This window comes from Brienomyrus brachyistius, chromosome 17 (assembly GCF_023856365.1).
Source record: "Brienomyrus brachyistius isolate T26 chromosome 17, BBRACH_0.4, whole genome shotgun sequence".
NCBI lineage: Eukaryota > Metazoa > Chordata > Actinopteri > Osteoglossiformes > Mormyridae > Brienomyrus > Brienomyrus brachyistius.
The window spans coordinates 2,159,438-2,178,098 of NC_064549.1; the positions used below are offsets into that span (position 1 = coordinate 2,159,438).

Sequence of the window (18,661 nt, forward strand, 5' to 3'; positions counted from 1 at the left end):
TGGTGCGCTTACTGTGACGTTTTCTGGGCTTGACGTACACGCTCGTCCACAATCGAAGGCAACGGTTCCTCCTCTTGTTTTGTTACCGACTGCCTTCGCGTAAACTGGATCTAATCCCACTTTCAGCTGCCTTCAGAGAAATTTCCAGTGACACTTCATTATTTCTAGCCTCTCAGCAGGAGGAATGTGAACTTGGACTCTGGGCCGCGCAACATTTTGAACCAAATATAGCCATGGGCATTTTTTTGAGCCCAGGCTGTGCTTTTTGGCCGCTGCTGCTGTTCTGTTTTGGAAACGTGCAGGTATAAGAGGGTGGGGGGGAGTGCGGGCAGCTGGGGCCCAAATGCTTGCCTGGCTCCGGAGAGTCAGCCCTGGATTGTGTGACCCCCTTTTTTCATAATTCCTGCAAAGCCTCCCCTCACCCTCCCCGAATACCTTCGCTGACAAGCGCATCCAGTCTTTTGTTTTTTAATGGGGGAGGGGCAGCATTTTTTAAACGGTTTTTCCCCTGCGCTTCCAGAAGCTTCCGAGATTTTCTCGGGATGCCGGGGGAGCCGGTGTCGGCCCTTTTTTAGTCATGCACCTTGAAGTCTGGCTTCTTCCGCGTGAACCCGCTGCCCTCGGCCCCTGCCCCTCGGCCCCTGCCCCTCGGCCCCTGCCCCTCGGCCCCTGCCCCTCGGCGTGACTGCAGGTAGCCTTACCGAGCCGCTTGGGTTCTGCCTCGACGGTGGAATGGCTGAAAACAAAGCTTTTTGACGATAATTCATACCTTTCAATTTGGCTTCTGCTTGTCAGCCCAAACGCTGATGGCTGGTGGCTCTAAGCCGGTGCTGTGGACCACGGTGACCCAAGGCCCGGCTGTCAGGCCCGGTAATGGTGCTCTGCTCCATCCCTCCTGACAGGTATGTTTTCAGCTGTTTATCTTACATGCATTACCTTGGCCTCGTATTTCATCTCGTTGGGGGGCCAGCGGGTGGGGGCAGAAGCGCTGTCTGCTTCTGCATCTTCCACCAAGGGCTGGTGGGGTCAGTGGGCCCATCTCTGTTGCCTTATGGTGGCAGGGACGGGGGGGGGGGGGGACGACACTCCCAAGAAGGGTAAGATTAAAGCTCGTCGAGCCGCTGACGAGCACATGGAGATGGGCGCTTTTGTTATCGCAGCAGAACTTTCCATATGATCTTCGTTTAGGCTGAGAAGTTAGGAAACAACAGACGTTATTGTGAAGAATGAGGCATGTTTGACTCATTCGGTGGTTAAGTGCAGTGCAGCTGAGTCCCAGCTTTGAGACGTGCTCCTGCAACGTCAGAAAAACAGCTTCTCCTGCAACTTTATTCATAGTGCGGAGATTATCTCCAGATCCCAGAGTCTGCTTCAGAGCCACTGCCAGAGGAGAATTTACCATTGTTTATCCAGCTCAAGTCTGTTTTATTAAGGCGGCCATCCAAAAATGTCCTGATTTTATTTTTCAGAGCTCTGATTGTGTTCCAGAATGCAGCTCGTCTCCCAGAACTAGGTTGAGAAGTATGTTTTCTTAACAGCATACATTGTACTCCTTACTGATGCCAGTGTCTCCACAGTACAAACACCAAAGTACCCAGAGAGGATGCTTTATAGTTTTGTCAATATGGGAGATTTGTTGTGTGGTGAACTGGGATGGTGAGGGAAATAGGTGACCATGGGGTCCCAAGTAAATGGGCGTGTTGTCGTCATGAGACAAGACTCTCTCAGATTGCGCTGTGCAGAGGCGATGGGGGGGCGAGGGTTCTTCTGAGGAAGCAGCCTTGTCTTTTCACAATGTGGACATTGTGGCCTGCTGTGCAGAGCGGGATGGACCTACTCTCCATGTGGGAGGGGGGAGGGGGGGTCTTAGGTTAAGGGAGGCTCTTTGGAGCCCTGGAGGTGGAGTGACTGTATAGCCAACATGCCACCCCAGCCAGAATGCGGCGAGTCCTCTTGTCTCCTCCAGAGCTGCGTCCCTGACTGGCTCTCCCCAGCCCGCAGGGCTGATGTACATTAAAGGACCTGTGTTAGATCGCAGTGGGAACGTTGAAGGCATCAGAGGGGGAGGTCAGTAAATCACGGCACAGAAATGCCTTCACTTTGCAAGCCACCCCCCCATATGAGAAGTAGCCAAGGGAGGGTGGTGGTCCGAGGAACAGGCTGGATTAAAACGTGGGAATCGAAGACTGAAAATGGCCCCGATTTGCTGCCTGCTGTGCATCAGAGCGGCTCAGTGGGGCTGCGGAAGCGAGAAACAGCTGCTGGTCGCGTCAAGGCCTCAGGGGTCCCGAAAGCTCTGCTTCTCTGTTCTCTGGGTTGGGGTTTCGGGGTGTGTGTGGCAGCAGACACTCGGGATCGACTTGGCAGACCGTCGGCCTTTCCCACGATGCCTTTCACCTGCAGCGTTCCCTGAAAGGGCACATTGGTGTCGCCGGATTGGCCGCTATTTCTGACTCGCTTTGGTTCGCTGCCCCTCGTCACCGTCACCCGGGGCAGTGACCTTTTCAGTGTCGCACACTTTCACAGGTCACAACACCAACAGGCGGTCGCCTGTCATCAAAGGGGGGGGCACAGCAGGCAGGGGTTGACATCAGAGGGTTAAAAGCAGACCTTAAAGAAAGGATACGTTGCTTTGTACTGAGAGGGAGGGGGGGAGCAAACGTACATTTTGAATAATTTCAGAAATGTCATGAGTCGCAGCTGCGTTGTTCACAAGCATGGCCCGTAGGGGGCGCACAAGAGTTGGGGCCCTGCTGACTTCAGCCACTTTGTCTTCAAACATTGGCTGCTTTGTGCACTGGATGGGTCCACTGGCGCTAGCTGGCTCGCCGGGTATCACATAGGGCAGGACCGTGGGGGGTGCCGTCAGAATCAAAGGGCATGGGTCAGGTATGGGGGGTGCATCACATAGGGTATGGGGGTGCATCGCAGGTCCTCTTGGCCCAGTCCGATCTATAGCTAACTGGAGGATGTGGGCCTGCATCTGATTGCATTAATATTCCAGACTCCAGGTGCCTTTCTGATCCTTCAGCTTGATCCTGCCTCCCATCAACCTCCTGCCTTACTTATGAACTTGGGGGGGGGCAGCATAGATGGGAATTGCAAGGATCATTTTTAGTGACATTCTTGGGTGTGATGCTTTTACCTCCTCTACCTGCCAGGAGAGTCGCATTCCATTCATGCTTGGGGGGATGGGGTGTCCTAAGATCCCTCATGCAGGATGGGGGCTGTATGCCTCTGGGTGGTGGGACACTGCTGCCTCCAGTGCCGACCCTCCCGACACTGATAAAGCGTTCAAAGGCCCTTTGGTTCCACCTGCCAAAAAATGTGGTAATTTCTCACTTGAGCTACATTTAAGGCCTGCTTTTGTGTTTGCGGGAAGCCGCTGTAATCCGGGAAAAACGCGGAATGCAGCAAACGGCGACTCCCGCTCTTTCCGATTAATGAAATTCCCGGCCGGCGGTACGTGGCGGGTGTGTGACCTCCGCGCCGAAGCTCGGCCCCCTCTGGCCACAGTTTGACTGAATTCCATTAAGATGTTTCTGTGGTAACCAGTGTCACATAGCAACCTGCCGTGCTATGGCAGACGAGTGCCTCGCCAAGTCCCAGCACTGGCAGTGGAATGTTTGGGGGGGGGGGGGGGCGAGGAGGTGTAGTGGAGACACGGAGCCAGTGAACCTTCATCTTGGGAAGGTCCCATTTTGTGAAGTAGCTTTTTTATTTTTTACGGTTGCATGTCCCCTGCTCCTGTTTCGGGGGAGGGGACGTTTCAGTTTAGCGGTGACGTCCGGTGGCTGCGAGGGGGCCCTCGGTGACACCTCGCAATGTGCCAGGCTGACGGGACTCGCTGACTCTGCAGAAATGCCACAAGACAGTCAGCAGGATTCTTGGTGGCCATCTGTGGAAAAGCCCAGAAATGGCAGTAATGACCTTGCAGGGGACAGATATGAGCGAGGTTGGCGTTTATGCTCTGGGTGACAGAGAGGATGGAGCCTGACACACTGTGGTGTGTGTGTGTGTGTGTGTGTGTGTGTGTGTGTGTGTGTGTGTGTGTGTGTGTGTTTGCCTGCACGAGTCCCACTGCCAAGCAGAGCTGGAAAGTGACACCGTCCAGGTGTGCGTTTCACCCCCCTCCCCTTTCCAGAAATGCTGTCGATCCTCCGCCCAGATCTCGTGTCCCTGTGCTCCTATGGCCCCTGCCAGTGAGGCACAGGGCGTGGATGGTCTCACCTTTCAGGAAAAAAGCCCCCTCTCCTGAACTCAAAACTAAAACTAAAGTGTTGAGCCGTGCTGCGGGCACCTGAGCCAACCTGGAAGATGGAGTCCAGTGGCCGTGCCGACCACAGCCGACACTGTGGGGAATCTCCTCTCTCTGTAACCCTTAATTTACATGCCAGCCTCCTCTCCTCCGCCTGACCTTTGCGTTCCTGCTGTTAGGACCGAATGTGTATGTCAGGTTCACCGCACCTCAATCAATTAAACATTTCAGGTAACTCTTCCTCGGCACAGTCTTCGCAATTCTTCCAGCACCTGTGCAGGTTTTGACTCACGGATTCAGTCAGCCTGCCTAGTTGCCATGGGAACAGATGTATGCGGCGTGGCCTGATCAGGAGGTTCTGTGTTATGAGAACGGAGGGGTGATCGGGTGCCGAGGCGTCTGACAAAGGGCGGGACCCTGACTGTTCCACCGCCTGGAAGGTGGCTGGATCCTACACAGCAGAGAGATTTCCAGAAAGTCCCACTCGACTTGAAACTCCAGTGGTTTGAAACTGCAGAAAGCATTCAGTGGTTTACTTCTTACAGTAAAGCACATAAGTGGTTTTGGGCAGGATTTGGGGAAAAGTCCCTTTAGTGCGGCTTATTAAACGCCTGCTAGAGGAGTCAATTAGTGACATTTATGGCCCGACCGGTTTATAATGCAGTGGATCATCTGTTAAATGCTGGGAGCCAGTTTGCTGGAGTAACAATGTGTTCCCCCGACTTGGAGGTGGCTCTGGTTATTATATTTCATGTCTGACACAGGGATGTCCGGTCCGAATAGTCCTGGGGGTAACGGCACTGCTAAGTGGCTTAGGGATAAATGGAGACTAGTTAGGGTTGGCGTTAGGGTTAGTGAGGTGATCTCAGAGCTGCGACTGCAAGTCGGACGAGACCGTGAAGGGATGGCGCGGATAGCAGGTGAGCCGGGCCGTCCCTCAGTACGTGTGTGCATGTCATGGCGATAACACAGCGATTGCTGAGCTCCCGGGGGGACGAAAGGGTGGTCACCACACAGGCAGACATTCCTCGCTGCAGTCCGCTAAAAATAGGCCTGTGTTTGGATGGAGCCTCGGCGGGAATTTCCGGTGTGGGGCTGGATGTCGCTGAGGCCAGGCCGCCCCACTCTCGTTAGCGCTGACGGGGATCTGGCCCACAGGGCTCTTTGGGAAGCGGCTTCGAGGATGGGGGAGGCCCGGCCAACAGCCCCCCCCCCCAGCTGCCCTGCCTGTATTATTAACTGTGTTTCCAGCAGCTGACTCAGTCATCAGCTCCTCCCTCCCGGTCAGCCGATTGGCCGAACCACCTTCCAATTTCGCGCGCAGTTTGGACCGCGGTTCCCGAGCCGCCAGAGGTGTAAGGCCTTGTAATATGTGGATTCTATGGTGCTGCTTCGAGAGACCTGCCCATTGCCACACGGGGGCATCCGAGCTGCTCAGGCTCTGGTACCCTACTGGTACCCATCAAGGTGGCAGGTCCGTGGCCATGTCCCCCCACCCCCATCTCCTTCGGTTGCTCTCTTCCATTTTAGCGTTAACCTCATCTTCAGGGTGTCGACCGGAGTGCCGGGCTGAAGCGCTCTTGTGTGATTGTGTTTTTGGGACTTTCTTGATCTGATAATGATAATGATTTCATTCCACCGCTCGCATTCTCTCTCTCTCTCTCTCCCCCTCTCCCTCCTTCTTTCGTTTTCTCCACTTTCAGCAGGCAGACAGGAGCTCCCTTTGTCAGTCATCCTTTTGTTCACGTCTTCCTAACACGGGGAAGAGAGGGGCTGATCATCTTCCACACCAGCCTGATCTTTAAATCTATCCCCTTGTACCAGGGAATTGTACCTTGTACAGAGTTAATCACTTCTTTGTTTTTCCTACTAGCCCGCTATTTCATAGTGAGTCTCGCTGGAGCCCCCTGGTGGTGAGGGCTCACATTTACACTTGGTTTTGCTAATCCTTGTGTAATGACCTGCTCAGCTGACGGTGTTACACACCGACACCATATACTGGATTTAATTCCATAGATGTGGGTGGTCATGGGGATTTTTGACGACGCACTGACTGTGCGGGACAGTGTTGCAGTACGCAGTACTCCTGCAGAAGGAGGCTCCTGAGTCCGGTCACTGAATGGTGATATCTCTCACACGGGTGATTTGCCAGGCAATTCTGGGAGCTTGTAGGCAGCAGATCCCAGTTAAATAACCAGCTCTGTAACTGGGAGGTGTGTACAGCTATAAACTATGCGTGTAGCTTTTTGAAAACGATCTCTAAGCGACTTTGAGGATTGAGCGGGAAAGGAAGAATGCGATAGATGGAGTTCTCTCTTCATTATGCCTTCTGCTGCTCCCCTGCATTACCACTGGAGGGCAGCAGAGAGCCACAGTGTGCTGCCCCATGCTCCGCACTCTTGCCCTTGACCTCCATCAAAGCCCAGGTGCTACTGGAATTGCCCAGGGGGTGGGCTGCATTCCTCTACACACACACACACACACACACATATTACCGGCACTGCAGGTAGACGCAGTGCTGGATTTCCAGTCCAGTGCAGGGCTGCTTAGAAACATGCTGTAGACCTCCTCAGTGACCTTGAGTATATCTGTCTTGGGGGGCTACCTTTATATCCCCCCCAAGACTCATCTATGGTCCCTCCGACACTCCTCTCTGGCCAGGGTTCATGTCTCTCGTAACCCTCCCAGTTGGGGGACTCACTGGCCAGAGATGCCTCTGATTCGTTCCTCTGAGGCCGATGTCAGTGGGTCTAACTGGCCCCATGGAGTTTTCACCCAGAACTGACTGTGTGTTGTGATGTCAGCGGACTCGACGCCACTGTCGCCATGGTGATATCTGGGTCAGGTATTGTCCACGGATGTTCACAGCGCAAAGACCTGTCCGTTTATCTCTCCGCCGAGGTGCGCCTCATCTTTGCTGCCATGGTAACCTATCTTGATGCCCCCCCCTCACTGGGGGGAGTCAGGTGGGTAATTGACAGCTGGCCCCAAACGTCCGCTCACCACTGTGAATGGTAACCTAGGAGACCAGTGGGTCGGTCTGGCACCTTCTGTATCTGAGAGGTCAGCGGGGCTGCTGGTTGTTCAAGATTGGGTTCAGAGCCCACTTTGTAGGTAAATTCTCCAGTCACCCCCACCCCCAAATTTTACATTGAACTCATGGGATGTGACCCCATCACCTTCTGGTTATGTGCACAGAACCTTAAACCACTGAGCTACACACTGATGTTCCATAAAAGAAGCCAGTAGAGCTTTTACCTGCCTTTAAGTGTCCTGCTAGAAGCCGTAACCAGCACTTGCTGGGTCCTGACCCGTAGATTTAATGCGGTCCAGCGGTGTGCTGTTCCAGAGGGTTTGGTCTGAGATTTTTTTTTGTGTTCCCTGGCATGGAGGAAGGAATCGTCTGGCTCCTAATTCTCTGTACAGAGTGTCTTCATATCGGCCTGATTTAATTTCGAGGGCAGGCTCACAGACGTGCCACTCGCAGCTGTTTTAAAAAGCTCTTTGATTCTCTGCCCTCTGCTTCTTTCTCTTTAACTCCTTCCTCTCAAGCTCAAGAGCTGCTCACTCTTATATACTTGTATGCGGAACACCAAGCTTCCAGAAGAAGCGCCTCACCAGCAGGTGGCATGGCGACTAGGGACCCTGATTCTGACAAGAGGATAAAATGAACCGGCTAATTATAATAAGCAGATGGGTTGAGATGTGGTGAGCAGCATAATTTTTTTCCCACACAAAATGATCGCAGGGTCTTGGTTGTTTTAATAAGACGCTGATCACGCACTCTCCAGAGAGCGTGGCAGCCTTGTAGTGGGGGCTAAAAATAGAGTCTTGGAAACTTTGTTTTTTGTGCAGTATTTATGAGCCCCCCTGCCTTGCCACCCCCTCCCCCCCTTGATGTGTTTCCCATATCAGTTTTCCCTTTGAAGTCGGGCAGCGCGAGGGACAGTCCTGTGGGGTCCTGATCGCAGAGCTCTTTACCCACTCAGTGGGCAAACCCCTCCACCATACCATGGAGACGCGAATGGGGCCCACAGGCTGCTTTCGTGACCTTTTCCCTCATCTGGTTGCCGTGAGACAAAGTGACGGACTGTAGAAATAACATTAGCGCCGGATGAATGAGCGTTGACTGATTCTGACGGCCATTTTGCGTGCGTGATGTTAATGAAGACCACTACTGATCTCGCATTGTGTCTTGCGGTTCATATGGTCCATGAATGTACGTGCCAGGGGAAAAAAAGCAGACCCTCGTCTGAGGTAAACCTGCTCATGGTTGTCATGGAAACACGGTCACCACCCCCGGTGACCTCGGCTCACCTGACTGAGGCAGAGGCTCGGGAAAAACATGCTGGGATTTCGGTCTCCCTCCCTGCCCACACTCCTATGCTAATCCCCCCCCCCCATCAGCCCTTCCCCTATTCTGCATAGGCTTCGCTGAGCCCCTCCCCCAGGACAGGAGCGATGCAGGAATTCTTCTGTGACATAATCTGTTTGCTGTATTGGTGCTACTTTAATGTGCATAAAGTCTTCAGCTGAAAATGGGAACTGACTCTGTGTGTGTGTGTGTGTGTGTGTGTGTGTGTGTGTGTGTGTGTGTGTGTGTGTGTGTGTGTGTTCACTTTCATAGCATGGAGAAATTCCCGCCTCTGCGTCGCCATGGAGATCCGTATGCACTCTCCCTCCCTTTACCGCATCTATGTACCCCAAAGCGTAGCTTGCATCCGTAATGCCTGGCTGATCCGTGCCGACCGGGGATCTGGCTTTGATTAGTCGTGTCTGCGGCTGGCTGCGCTGCTGCCTGGGTCCTCGGCTGCATCTCGGGTCTCATTTAGCGCTGGGGAGGGAAGGCGAGAGCAGCGCATTGTGCATCGCGGTTACCTGGCATTGCCGGGGGTGGGAGTCGAGCTCCTTGGACAACTGGTGGGAGGCTGAGTGGGCTGCGGCGGGGGAGGGGGGCTTCTGAGGAATTCTGAGGGTTTTTTTGGGGGGTGGGGGGACATCCTTGACAGGAAGCAGAAGGGGTGGTGTGTTTGCGCGGTTAAGGGGGGTGCGCGCGGCGGGAGGCGCGCTGGACCATCCCGCATGCAGCAGATGGTGCGTACCCTGGCCCAGTTCACCATCGCCCTGGAGGACATGCAGGAGAACGGCGAGAGCGCCAGCGAGGCCCTCAGCCCAGGGGAGGAGCCGCTGGACGGCGAGGCCGGGGGCGGCAGCAGCACCGGGGCCCCCCAGGCTGGGGCCGAGGTACAGCACTGTGTGCGTGCGTGCGTGTGTGTGTGTGTGTGTGTGTGTGTGCGTGTGTGTGTGTGTGTGTGTGCGTGCGTGCGTGCGTGTGTGTGTGTGTGTGTGTGTGTGTGTGTGTGCGTGTGTGTGTGTGTGTGTGTGTGTCTCACCTTCCCCAGCATCATCCCCACAGTTGGTACTGTGTTTCTGTGTGTTTGCACGTTCCTCTGTGGTTCCGTGTGGTTCTAAGCGTTCACACACCCCACTGGTAAGCAGTGGTCAGCAGGGCTTCCGGGCACGACGGACGAGCGTGGAGAGCTGGAGTCAAGGATGGGGAAGCGGAGGGCTGTTTGCGGAGCACGCTGTGTGTGTGTGTGTGTGTGTGTGTGTGTGTGTGTGTGTGTGTGTGTGCGCGCCACAAGCAGGTCCTGCCCCCCCACCATACTGATGGCCACCTCCCCCACACCCCCAAGTCGGGTTTCTGCGATGCTGCCTTGGACCTTTATCCCCCCCCCAATACCCCCAGCAGTATGATAGACACCATGCCCGTCACACTGGTCCTGACATTGCGATGCGCCCCAGTCTAGCCCATGTCACCCCCCCCCCAAGCCTCTCTGTTGTCTCTGCTGTGTTCATGGGTGGGAAGCATCCAAACCCAGATTTAACTACCCCCCCCCCCACACACACACACACACCATCCCCATACAAACCTAATCTTCTCAAAGAGGATTTTGCCCGCTGTGGGTGGGGGTGGGTAAGCGCCTTATTCTCTCCCAGGACTTGTGACAGTCCATCATGTTCATGTGCATCAGGTGTGTCCGTGTCCCCCCTCATACCCCCGTCCTGTGATCCTCTGTGTGCATGTGTGTGTTGCATGTTGTCGTGTTCTGGCCCGTGGGTGTGGTTCCACCCCCCCCCTCCCCCGGGCCAGGCTGCTGTGCACCAGCTTCACTCGTGTGTTTCTGGGATCTTCGGCCATCTGGGAAACTGGCCCCACATGACAAAGTCCCTGAGGAGGAACGTGGGGCGAGCGGGAGAACGAGTGGGGGCTCGGGGGTGTGGCCACACCCCGGCACCCGGCTGTCAGGCTCCTCCGTGTTCATTCAACCTGTGTCACTTGACTGAGCTAGGAGATGGGCAGTCACTGGCTAGCTGAACCCCACCTCGCTGATGTGCTGCCCACCGCCTATCAGCCCCTCACCGAGGTAGTGCTAGTCTTACATAATGCTGAAGACTGTGTGGGATTCCCCACCCTGCCCCAGCACAGACGTGAAGCGAGTGAATCCCCCTGCTATTTGTGGGGGCTACTTCCCCGATCCACACAGGAAGTTAGCGGTTAGCGGCTGTCAGCAGGGACAGGCTGCTCCCAGAAAGTGCACTTGGTGGGGGGGAGGCAGCCGTGGGGGGGGGTGACCGTGTCTGTGTAGGCGGGCGAGCATCGCAGGATGCTCACTCAGGTGCTAGGCAACCGGTTCCAGCATCCCTGGGCGGCCCTACAGTCCCTCTGCCACATCACCGTGGCAACATCAGATGGCTGTTATGTTGCTATCCACAGTATAATGGTGAGCGGCAGGGCAGCCCCCGACCCCTCACCAGTGTCCCTCCAGGTTTCACCTTCCGCGTCGCCGTACAGGCCGGCTCCACATCATGCGAGCAAATGGCCGGGTTTCTCAGGTGCAGTGCGTGTGGATGCCTGCCGTGGGTCGGCACCCCGCCCAGTCAGAGCGGCCCTGCTGGGTCCCCTCAGGCCCCGTTTCCCCTGTTAAATGTTTCTTGGGAATTCCTGACTGTCCATGGCGTGCTTTGGCACCCTACCTTTCCGGAATGTTCCGCCGTCAGAGCTGCAGGCAACTTTATTTGCATTTATAAGTGTATGAGCCCCCCCCCCCCCAGAGGAAGGCTGTTCTGTAGTGTTCTGAGGCCATTAAAAGGAGCAAATCCACAGCCTGACCACCAGACCAGTAGCATTTGGGTTCAGTGCTTCACCAAACTGGCGTCAGTAATGGCTGTTTACGTGTGAGGCCCAGTGAGGAGGTGGCAGGAGCAGGGGGGGTGCAGGAGCGTGATCTCTTGGGGGGTGGGGTTATCTGATTTTAGCGGCATGGCATTGTGGGATAGAAGAGCTACCTTCGGCCACATAGTACATGAGTGTCTTGATGGGACGGTTCAGCAGGCGTGCAGGTAAAGACCCCTAAAATAGAGAGAAGCTGAGCTGGGGAGGGGGGGGGTGTGTCTTCATTCCAGCCTCTGTCATTACGTGGGTGCGGGGGGCAGCATGGGGGGGTGACAGTCCCGGAGTTTTTTAGATATGTGTGTGAATTTCTCTTTCTGACCCCGATGGTGTGTGTGTGTGAGATAGAGATGATGTCAGTGATGCCAGAACTGCTATATATGGACAGCAGTGTGTTTCCCGCGTCTGTGTGCTTTTAATCTTTTGCTTGCGGCTGGTTTCTTGCCTCTTAAGCACTAGTCATGCTGCGGTCCATCTGATTTCTGTGCTGATGTCCAGCCCAGTGTCATCTAGCCAAGCAGACGCTTTAGTCCAGAGTGCTGTACATGTTATGCAAATAGCACGTTACACACATCCAGCTGTCAACAGGGCCTAAGTGCTGCCCGGCTGAATTTCAGTGCAGCATCTTCCAGACAAAGTAAGAATTTAATAAGACAACAGCAGAAAGTGCAACATTAGAACCATTCGGGCAACATGGTGTGATGAAGGCTAGTGGAGGTGTTTCTGAAACGGAGGGATCGCGAAGTTGGAGAGGGAATCTGATGGCCGAATGCGATTCATCAGCTCGTTCGTCCATCAGAGAGCCACACGATAGACATGTCTGGAGCGAGGGACCTCCGAGCGGCTTGCTGGTAACCGGTCAGGGATGCCAAACTGGTCAGCTGGCTGGCGTGACGTTTTCAATTTAAGACAAATCTGCACACACAGATTTCATGTTTTATTACCTTAAATAGTCAATAGGGTTTGCAAACTGCCCAAAGCATTTGATGTAGCTAATTTTAGGTTTATAATGGAATAATATAGATTTGCCATAAGATTTCCTGTGTGAGTATTAGTCTAAAAGTGTGAGTGAGTGTCATGTAGGATGCACAAGAGATGACAGCCCTGTAACCAATGGTGATGTGTGCTGTCACTCGCTTTGGCTAAATGCTAACAATGCTAACCTCACCAGTCCCATCCTTCTCACCCGTCTGAGACTCCGGACGTCTCATGGCCCCAAGCTCCCGTTTCACGGGAAATGCGGCATCACATAATTACACGTTGCACCCATCCGAGGGAAATATCGACCGCAGGTTTCTCCATGAGGTTGAACTCCATGACCTCTTCTGTTGGAAGAGGGAGTTCTGACGGAGCGTGCAGTGGCGTAATTACGTTTTGATGATGTTCTATGTACTTAATTGGATTATTAAGCGGAATGAGTTAAGCAGGTAAATGAACAGGCTTATGTACCCAGGTCATGTTGGGCAGTTGAATTTTAATGTTTCTGTTCAGCCAAGGTGACCGTGAAATATTTCTATTAGGAAATAATTCTGGGTAATTATATTAGAGGTACTTGCTGTAATTGTATTTTATGGAGTCACATTAATTTCAGATGTGTGCTATGGTTCCATATTAGAAATCTGATTAGCTTGTTAATTAACAGGTTTCCAGGTGACCTGAAAGTCTCCCAGATCTGAGCGTGTGCTTCACGGCAGAAGCCGCCTGGCTCAAGTTGCCTAATTTCTATTGCTTTCTCCTGGTACCTTTTCATGGCTTGTAGGTATTGTAGTTCCATGGCATAATCCCAGCGCTTCTCAGTATTAGTTTGATTGAAGGGGCTTATGGGTATTGTGGTTAAGCCAGATATGGGCATGGGTAGGTTATGATGTGTGTAACTAGGATAAGTGATGGATGGATCAGCACTAATCCAGACCTATTTGACGGATCGGGTATCGGCCATGCGTGACCGATCCACGTCCTTTACTTACTTATTTCAGGAGGGTCGAGCTGCAGACGCCTGTTGAGAGGATCTCCACGGGAATCACGTGATCTTTAAGGACGTAAAGTGAAGCTCCTGTTAGGGTTTGGGTTTATTCGCTGTATTGAGATCACGTATTTCCGGTTTTTGGCACTCTTTAAAAAGATAGCCCCTATTTCGTGTTGAATCTATTTGTACAATCAATCGCACGACAGCTCTTTCCCATTTTACTTTTTTTTTTGCGGCATTCAAACCAACGCTAACGCTGCCCCTCAGTCTATTTTGCCACTCAATGGGTGTGAGTACAGTGATTTTTGCCTGCTGTGACGTCATGCGCATACCCTTCACAGCGCGAGGAGCGTAAGATAAGACGTGATGTATTTTACGCTTTTAACAGAAACCAGTAGCACAGCGATTTTGCAATCTTTGTAAAATAAAGCTTTGAGAGGTGGGAATAGCGTTTAATGGACAATCCCACTTAACAAAGTTCACACAACTGCGAGACAAAAAAAAAGCAATGATGATGATTTGGGAGTCGCTGTCTTGGACTGTTGTGAACTGGCTGCGGCTTGTGATACAAGAGGGGCTGCGATCGCAACAAAGTGTAAGTGAGCTGACGCCAGTGGGAGAAAAATTGTGTTAAAAATTTAACACTCGCCATTTGTTTATACTGGCTTTGAAGATATTCATATTGAACTGTAACAAAGGAAAAAGAGCTCATGTGTCGATATCGGATCGGAATTGGTGGATCGGCCCGTCCCTAAATGTTATGCTGTAAGATTGGTTAGCAGGACCAATAATGCCAGTACCGTATAAATTTTTGGCTTCCCTGTCTGTGACGCTGCTAGTATTAAGCCAATAGTGGCTGTTAATAAAGAGAGCAACTTCCATTTTAAAAGAGCTGTCATCTCATTGATTAATTCACTAGCCACGATACATTTATTTGCCATCTGTCTGTGGGTCTGCTGTACGGAGAACACTGCGCCCTCTATGGTTGTGGCGTGGCATAGAACGAACAAGCTGACAGGGTCGTTTTAAGTATGTGACTGACTGTTCTCGTCACGTTCGGTTTCATTTCTTCCGGATGTTGCTTGAAGTATACAGCCATGTTTGTTCACTTCGGGCTGCTTGCTGTTGTTTTGATCAGGGTTCCTGTCAAGAATGCAGGAGTGGGTCGGACTGCCGGAGCATTCTGTGGCTGCAACAGGGATTGACTGACTGACTGGTGGGAGGTGACCACTTGACTAATTGCCTCTGACCCGGTGCTGCATTTTTACTAGTCGCTTGTGATCACATGATCTCCTTACACTCAGGGCTGTGGAACAGGCTAAGGCCAAAGATGCGGTGTTTCCGAAAGGGTGGCCCACTAGGAGGAGGGGGCGTTGCTGTATTAGGAGAGAGAGTCAGCTGACTTTTTAGCTATACCCCACCCCTATGCATGTCTGCAAGTATAAATGGATATTCATGCTCTGTAAGTTCACGCGTTGGTTCTCATATTGCCTGTATTTGTTCATTGATGTGGCCAGTGGGATCCTCACACTCAAAGATTTTAGGCTGGTGTGAACTTTGTGTGGCCTTTGCTGGTCAGAGCTCTGCCTCGTGGGCCTGTTTACAGTGTTCCTCAGAGCTGGATGGGGACACTGAACATGCCCCTTGGGGATTATCTGGAACATTCTTCCTGTTTAGTGCTCAAGCTCCCCAGTGTGCAAAAAAAAAGAAAAGATCTAAAAAGCAACAGGCCTGCACTGTGCCCACTGACCATCCCCCCCCCCCCCCCCCCCCGCAGGACATGAGAAAGCATGTGGTGATGACCTTGCTGGACACAGAGCAGTCTTACGTGGAGTCTCTGCGCACGCTGATCCAGGTAAGGCAGCTCCTCCTTAACGATTTGAGATGGCAGGAATCCCCTTGAACTACTTACATCCATCTTTAAGGCTGCGAGACCCTTGGGGGTTCGAATCAGGATGAGGAAGGGAGGGATTTGTATGCTCTGCACTTGTCCATGAAACGTTAAAATCCACCTGACTGTCACGTTGTTCCTTGGTGGCCTTGTCCTCTGACTGTCCTTCTCTCTCTCTCTCTCTCTCCCTCCCCCCACTCCCGGTCTCAGGGCTACATGAAGCCCCTGAAACACCCAGAACATTCACCCCTCTGCGACCCCTCGTTGGTGGACGAGATGTTCTACCAGGTCCCTGAGATCCTGGAGCACCATGAGCAGTTCCTGGAGCGTGTGGTGGACTGCGTCAATGACTGGCATGACAGGCAGACGGTCGGACACCTCCTCGTGGAGTCGGTGAGGCCACGCCCCCCAGGAACTCACACGGCTCCTTAGGGCCAGTTGGGCGTCACTAAACACTGACCAAGTGCTGAGTAACACAGGTCACGGGAGTTAGCAGCTTAAATTCCTTACAGCAGCCTTTCAAAACAGTTATGTCAAGGCCCTTGACAAGAATACGTGGCAATCCATTACTGCAGCATATAAATAAAAACATCAACTAATACATTCACGCAGTCCAAAGGAATCCTTTCCTTCTAAGTTTAGAAATGGTTTGGTCACTTGCTTGCTCTGACTGTCTTCCAAATGGAAATTGGCGACCATGCAACATTAATTAGTAGCTTTAGCGTCAGCGTTCAGCCCTTTTGCCGAGGTTGGGTGTTCTTGGGTGTCTTTGGGTGTTCAGGCTGTGTGAAATCAGGGCTCTTGCTTCATCAGCTGCTCAGGTGCAGAGACCCATTAAAACGAGATTTTTAAAATAGCAACATCAGGATGGTAGCATAATTGGTTTTGATGACTTGAGTGATTCCGTGCCGCCTGTCTGTGTTTGGATGTGCTTTGCATGGTAGCTTGTTGCTATGACTGAGCTGCCCCCCCACCCCCTAGCGCTGTGTGTATAGTCTGCATATCCAGCCATCCTCGCTATGCCCTGCAAGCTCTCATCAGTTAACATCAGCTTCTGACGTCATGAACCTCTCCCCCCCCCTCCCCCAACAGTTCTCCAAAGAGATACTAGTGAATATTTATTCTGCGTACATCGATAACTTTCTGATCGCCAAAGGCGCCGTGAGAATCGCCAAGGAGGCCAAGCCAGCGTTCCTGAAGTTCCTGGAGGTGAGTGTGTGTGTGTGTGTGTGTGTGTGTGTGTGTGTGTGTGTGTGTGTGTGCGTGCGTGTGTGTGTGACAGCGTGTGACAGCATCTTTGTTTCTGTTTGTGAGTCTCTCTGCATTTCCTGTTGATCCAATGTCAGGAAATCTGTGGAGAAACAAAAAATATATAAGCAGTAGCATGATGTAAGATGGCAGAAGTCGCACATAAAGGTGTTCAGTTCATTGTTATCGTCCTGGGGAAACTGGGAGCTTCTACAAAAAAGATGCTGTTTCTTGGACAAGAGAGACGTGCAAAGCTTATGGTGTTCGTCAGGAGAGTTTTTTCTGAAACCGCTTATCCTATTCGGGGTTGCGGGGGCTCCGGAGCCTTTTCCAGAGGCTACTGGCTGAAGGCGGGGAACAGCCCAGGATGGAGCACCAACCCATCGCAGGGCATGATGATTTCCATTTCAAAATTAATTTTATTTTGGCTTGGCCTCAGTATATTGTATGTTTTTCCTTCCCACATTATCTTATTTTGCGTGGTATTACTTGGGACATACTGCCATCCAGTGGACATGAGCAGTATGATATTACCTGGGTCATACTGCCACCTAGTGGAAATGAGCTATGTGATGCAGGAATTATTTTTCTAGCCTCTAATTTCAGTCTGACTGATAGGAGGACCTGTGTAGGTCAGAAATGCGCCTCATTCTGATTTTTAGCACGTGATTCCTGAACATGGGAAAAAAAACTTGCCGCTACATTTATTTCAATAAAATATTTTCCTATAAGACAGAATTTCAAATCAGTGGATGATGGCAGGTTCCTGATATACTGAGATCGCCTAACAATGGTTGCCCCCCTCCCCCCAAACAGCAAAGCATGAGGGAGAACAAAGAGAAGCAGGCACTAGGTGACCTGATGATCAAGCCGGTGCAGCGAATCCCACGCTACGAGCTGCTGGTCAAGGTGAGGTCACTCCTTCCCCCCCCTCAAGGGCTGGCCTTACATCCTTTGGTGGGAAAGTGAACTTTGAAGCCCCCGTCCCCTGCCCCCCCAAGTGAGAGGTCTGTAAACGTCCATGAGAATTCATTCCCACTGGGGACTCGGGCTTAGGCCCTGTTCCCCCTTCCAGTCCTACACAGTTAATCATTTCTGTTCAAGAGGGCCTGAAAAGGAGAGATGGCATCATGGCTGTTGCCCCCCAGCTGTTAGCCTGTAGCTGTTGGCCTGTAGCTGTTGGCCTGTAGCTGTTGGCCTGTAGCTGTTGGCCTGTAGCTGTTGGCCTGTAGCTGTTGGCCTGTAGCTGTTAGCTCACGGCTATTATCCCCGATCTCCTTTTTTAAGAGGGATGTCTATCTGACTGTCTCTTGTTACAACTCCCTGAAGCTTCAGATAGCTGCAGACCTCCCAGTGTGTCTGAGCACTTCTGCCTTTAAGGCTCGTCTCCCCCGGCCCCCAGGACCTGCTGAAGCACACCCCAGAGGACCACCCAGACCACAGCTACCTGCTGGATGCCCAGAAGAACATCAAGTGCCTGGCAGAGCGGATCAACAAGGGCCGGCGCAATGCGGAGGAGGCCGAGCGGGAGACGCGGGTCATGCACGAGATTGAGGCACACATTGAGGGGGTGGAGCATGTAGGAATCCCTACCCCCCCCACCACGCACCCTTTTAGCGAACTTAATAAACGTATAAAACGGCATCATTCATTTGTGTATTTGTCTAGTTATTGCATGAAGCCAGGAAGACACAGTCCAATTTCTTAACATCCTGTTTTAATAGCAGATTTGTGTTTGTGAATTGTATCCGTTTGATTGATCATCATGTCCGGCCCACAGTGGGACACTCACCCCTGTGTTCTTAAATTCCGTCAGATCCTCAACCCCCACAGGAAGTTCCTGAGGCAGGAGATGGTGGTTGAAGCTGTAAGTACCCCCCCTTCCCCCCCCAGATTTTACAGTGATCACTGCACACTGTATTTCTTTGACACCGTCGCTTTAACACGTGGTTGTTCACTGTTGATCTTTCCTGTGCTAAGGTCTGTTTATTTTCTCATGTCTATCTATCTCCATCCTTCTGACTCCTCCTTCCCTCTTCTCCTCATCCGACTCCCTCTCTAACT

General features: G+C 52.4%; 1 protein-coding gene across 1 annotated transcript in view; it reads left to right on the top strand.

Moving 5' to 3' along the window:
• LOC125711398 (rho guanine nucleotide exchange factor 17-like) overlaps positions 1-18,661 on the top strand; it is a 42,174-nt gene that overhangs the window by 15,685 nt on the left and 7,828 nt on the right. Inside the window, 6 exon segments of the mRNA XM_048980241.1 lie at positions 15,236-15,313; positions 15,560-15,742; positions 16,442-16,558; positions 17,414-17,506; positions 18,000-18,176; positions 18,414-18,464. Coding sequence (XP_048836198.1) covers positions 15,236-15,313; positions 15,560-15,742; positions 16,442-16,558; positions 17,414-17,506; positions 18,000-18,176; positions 18,414-18,464 — 699 coding nt within the window.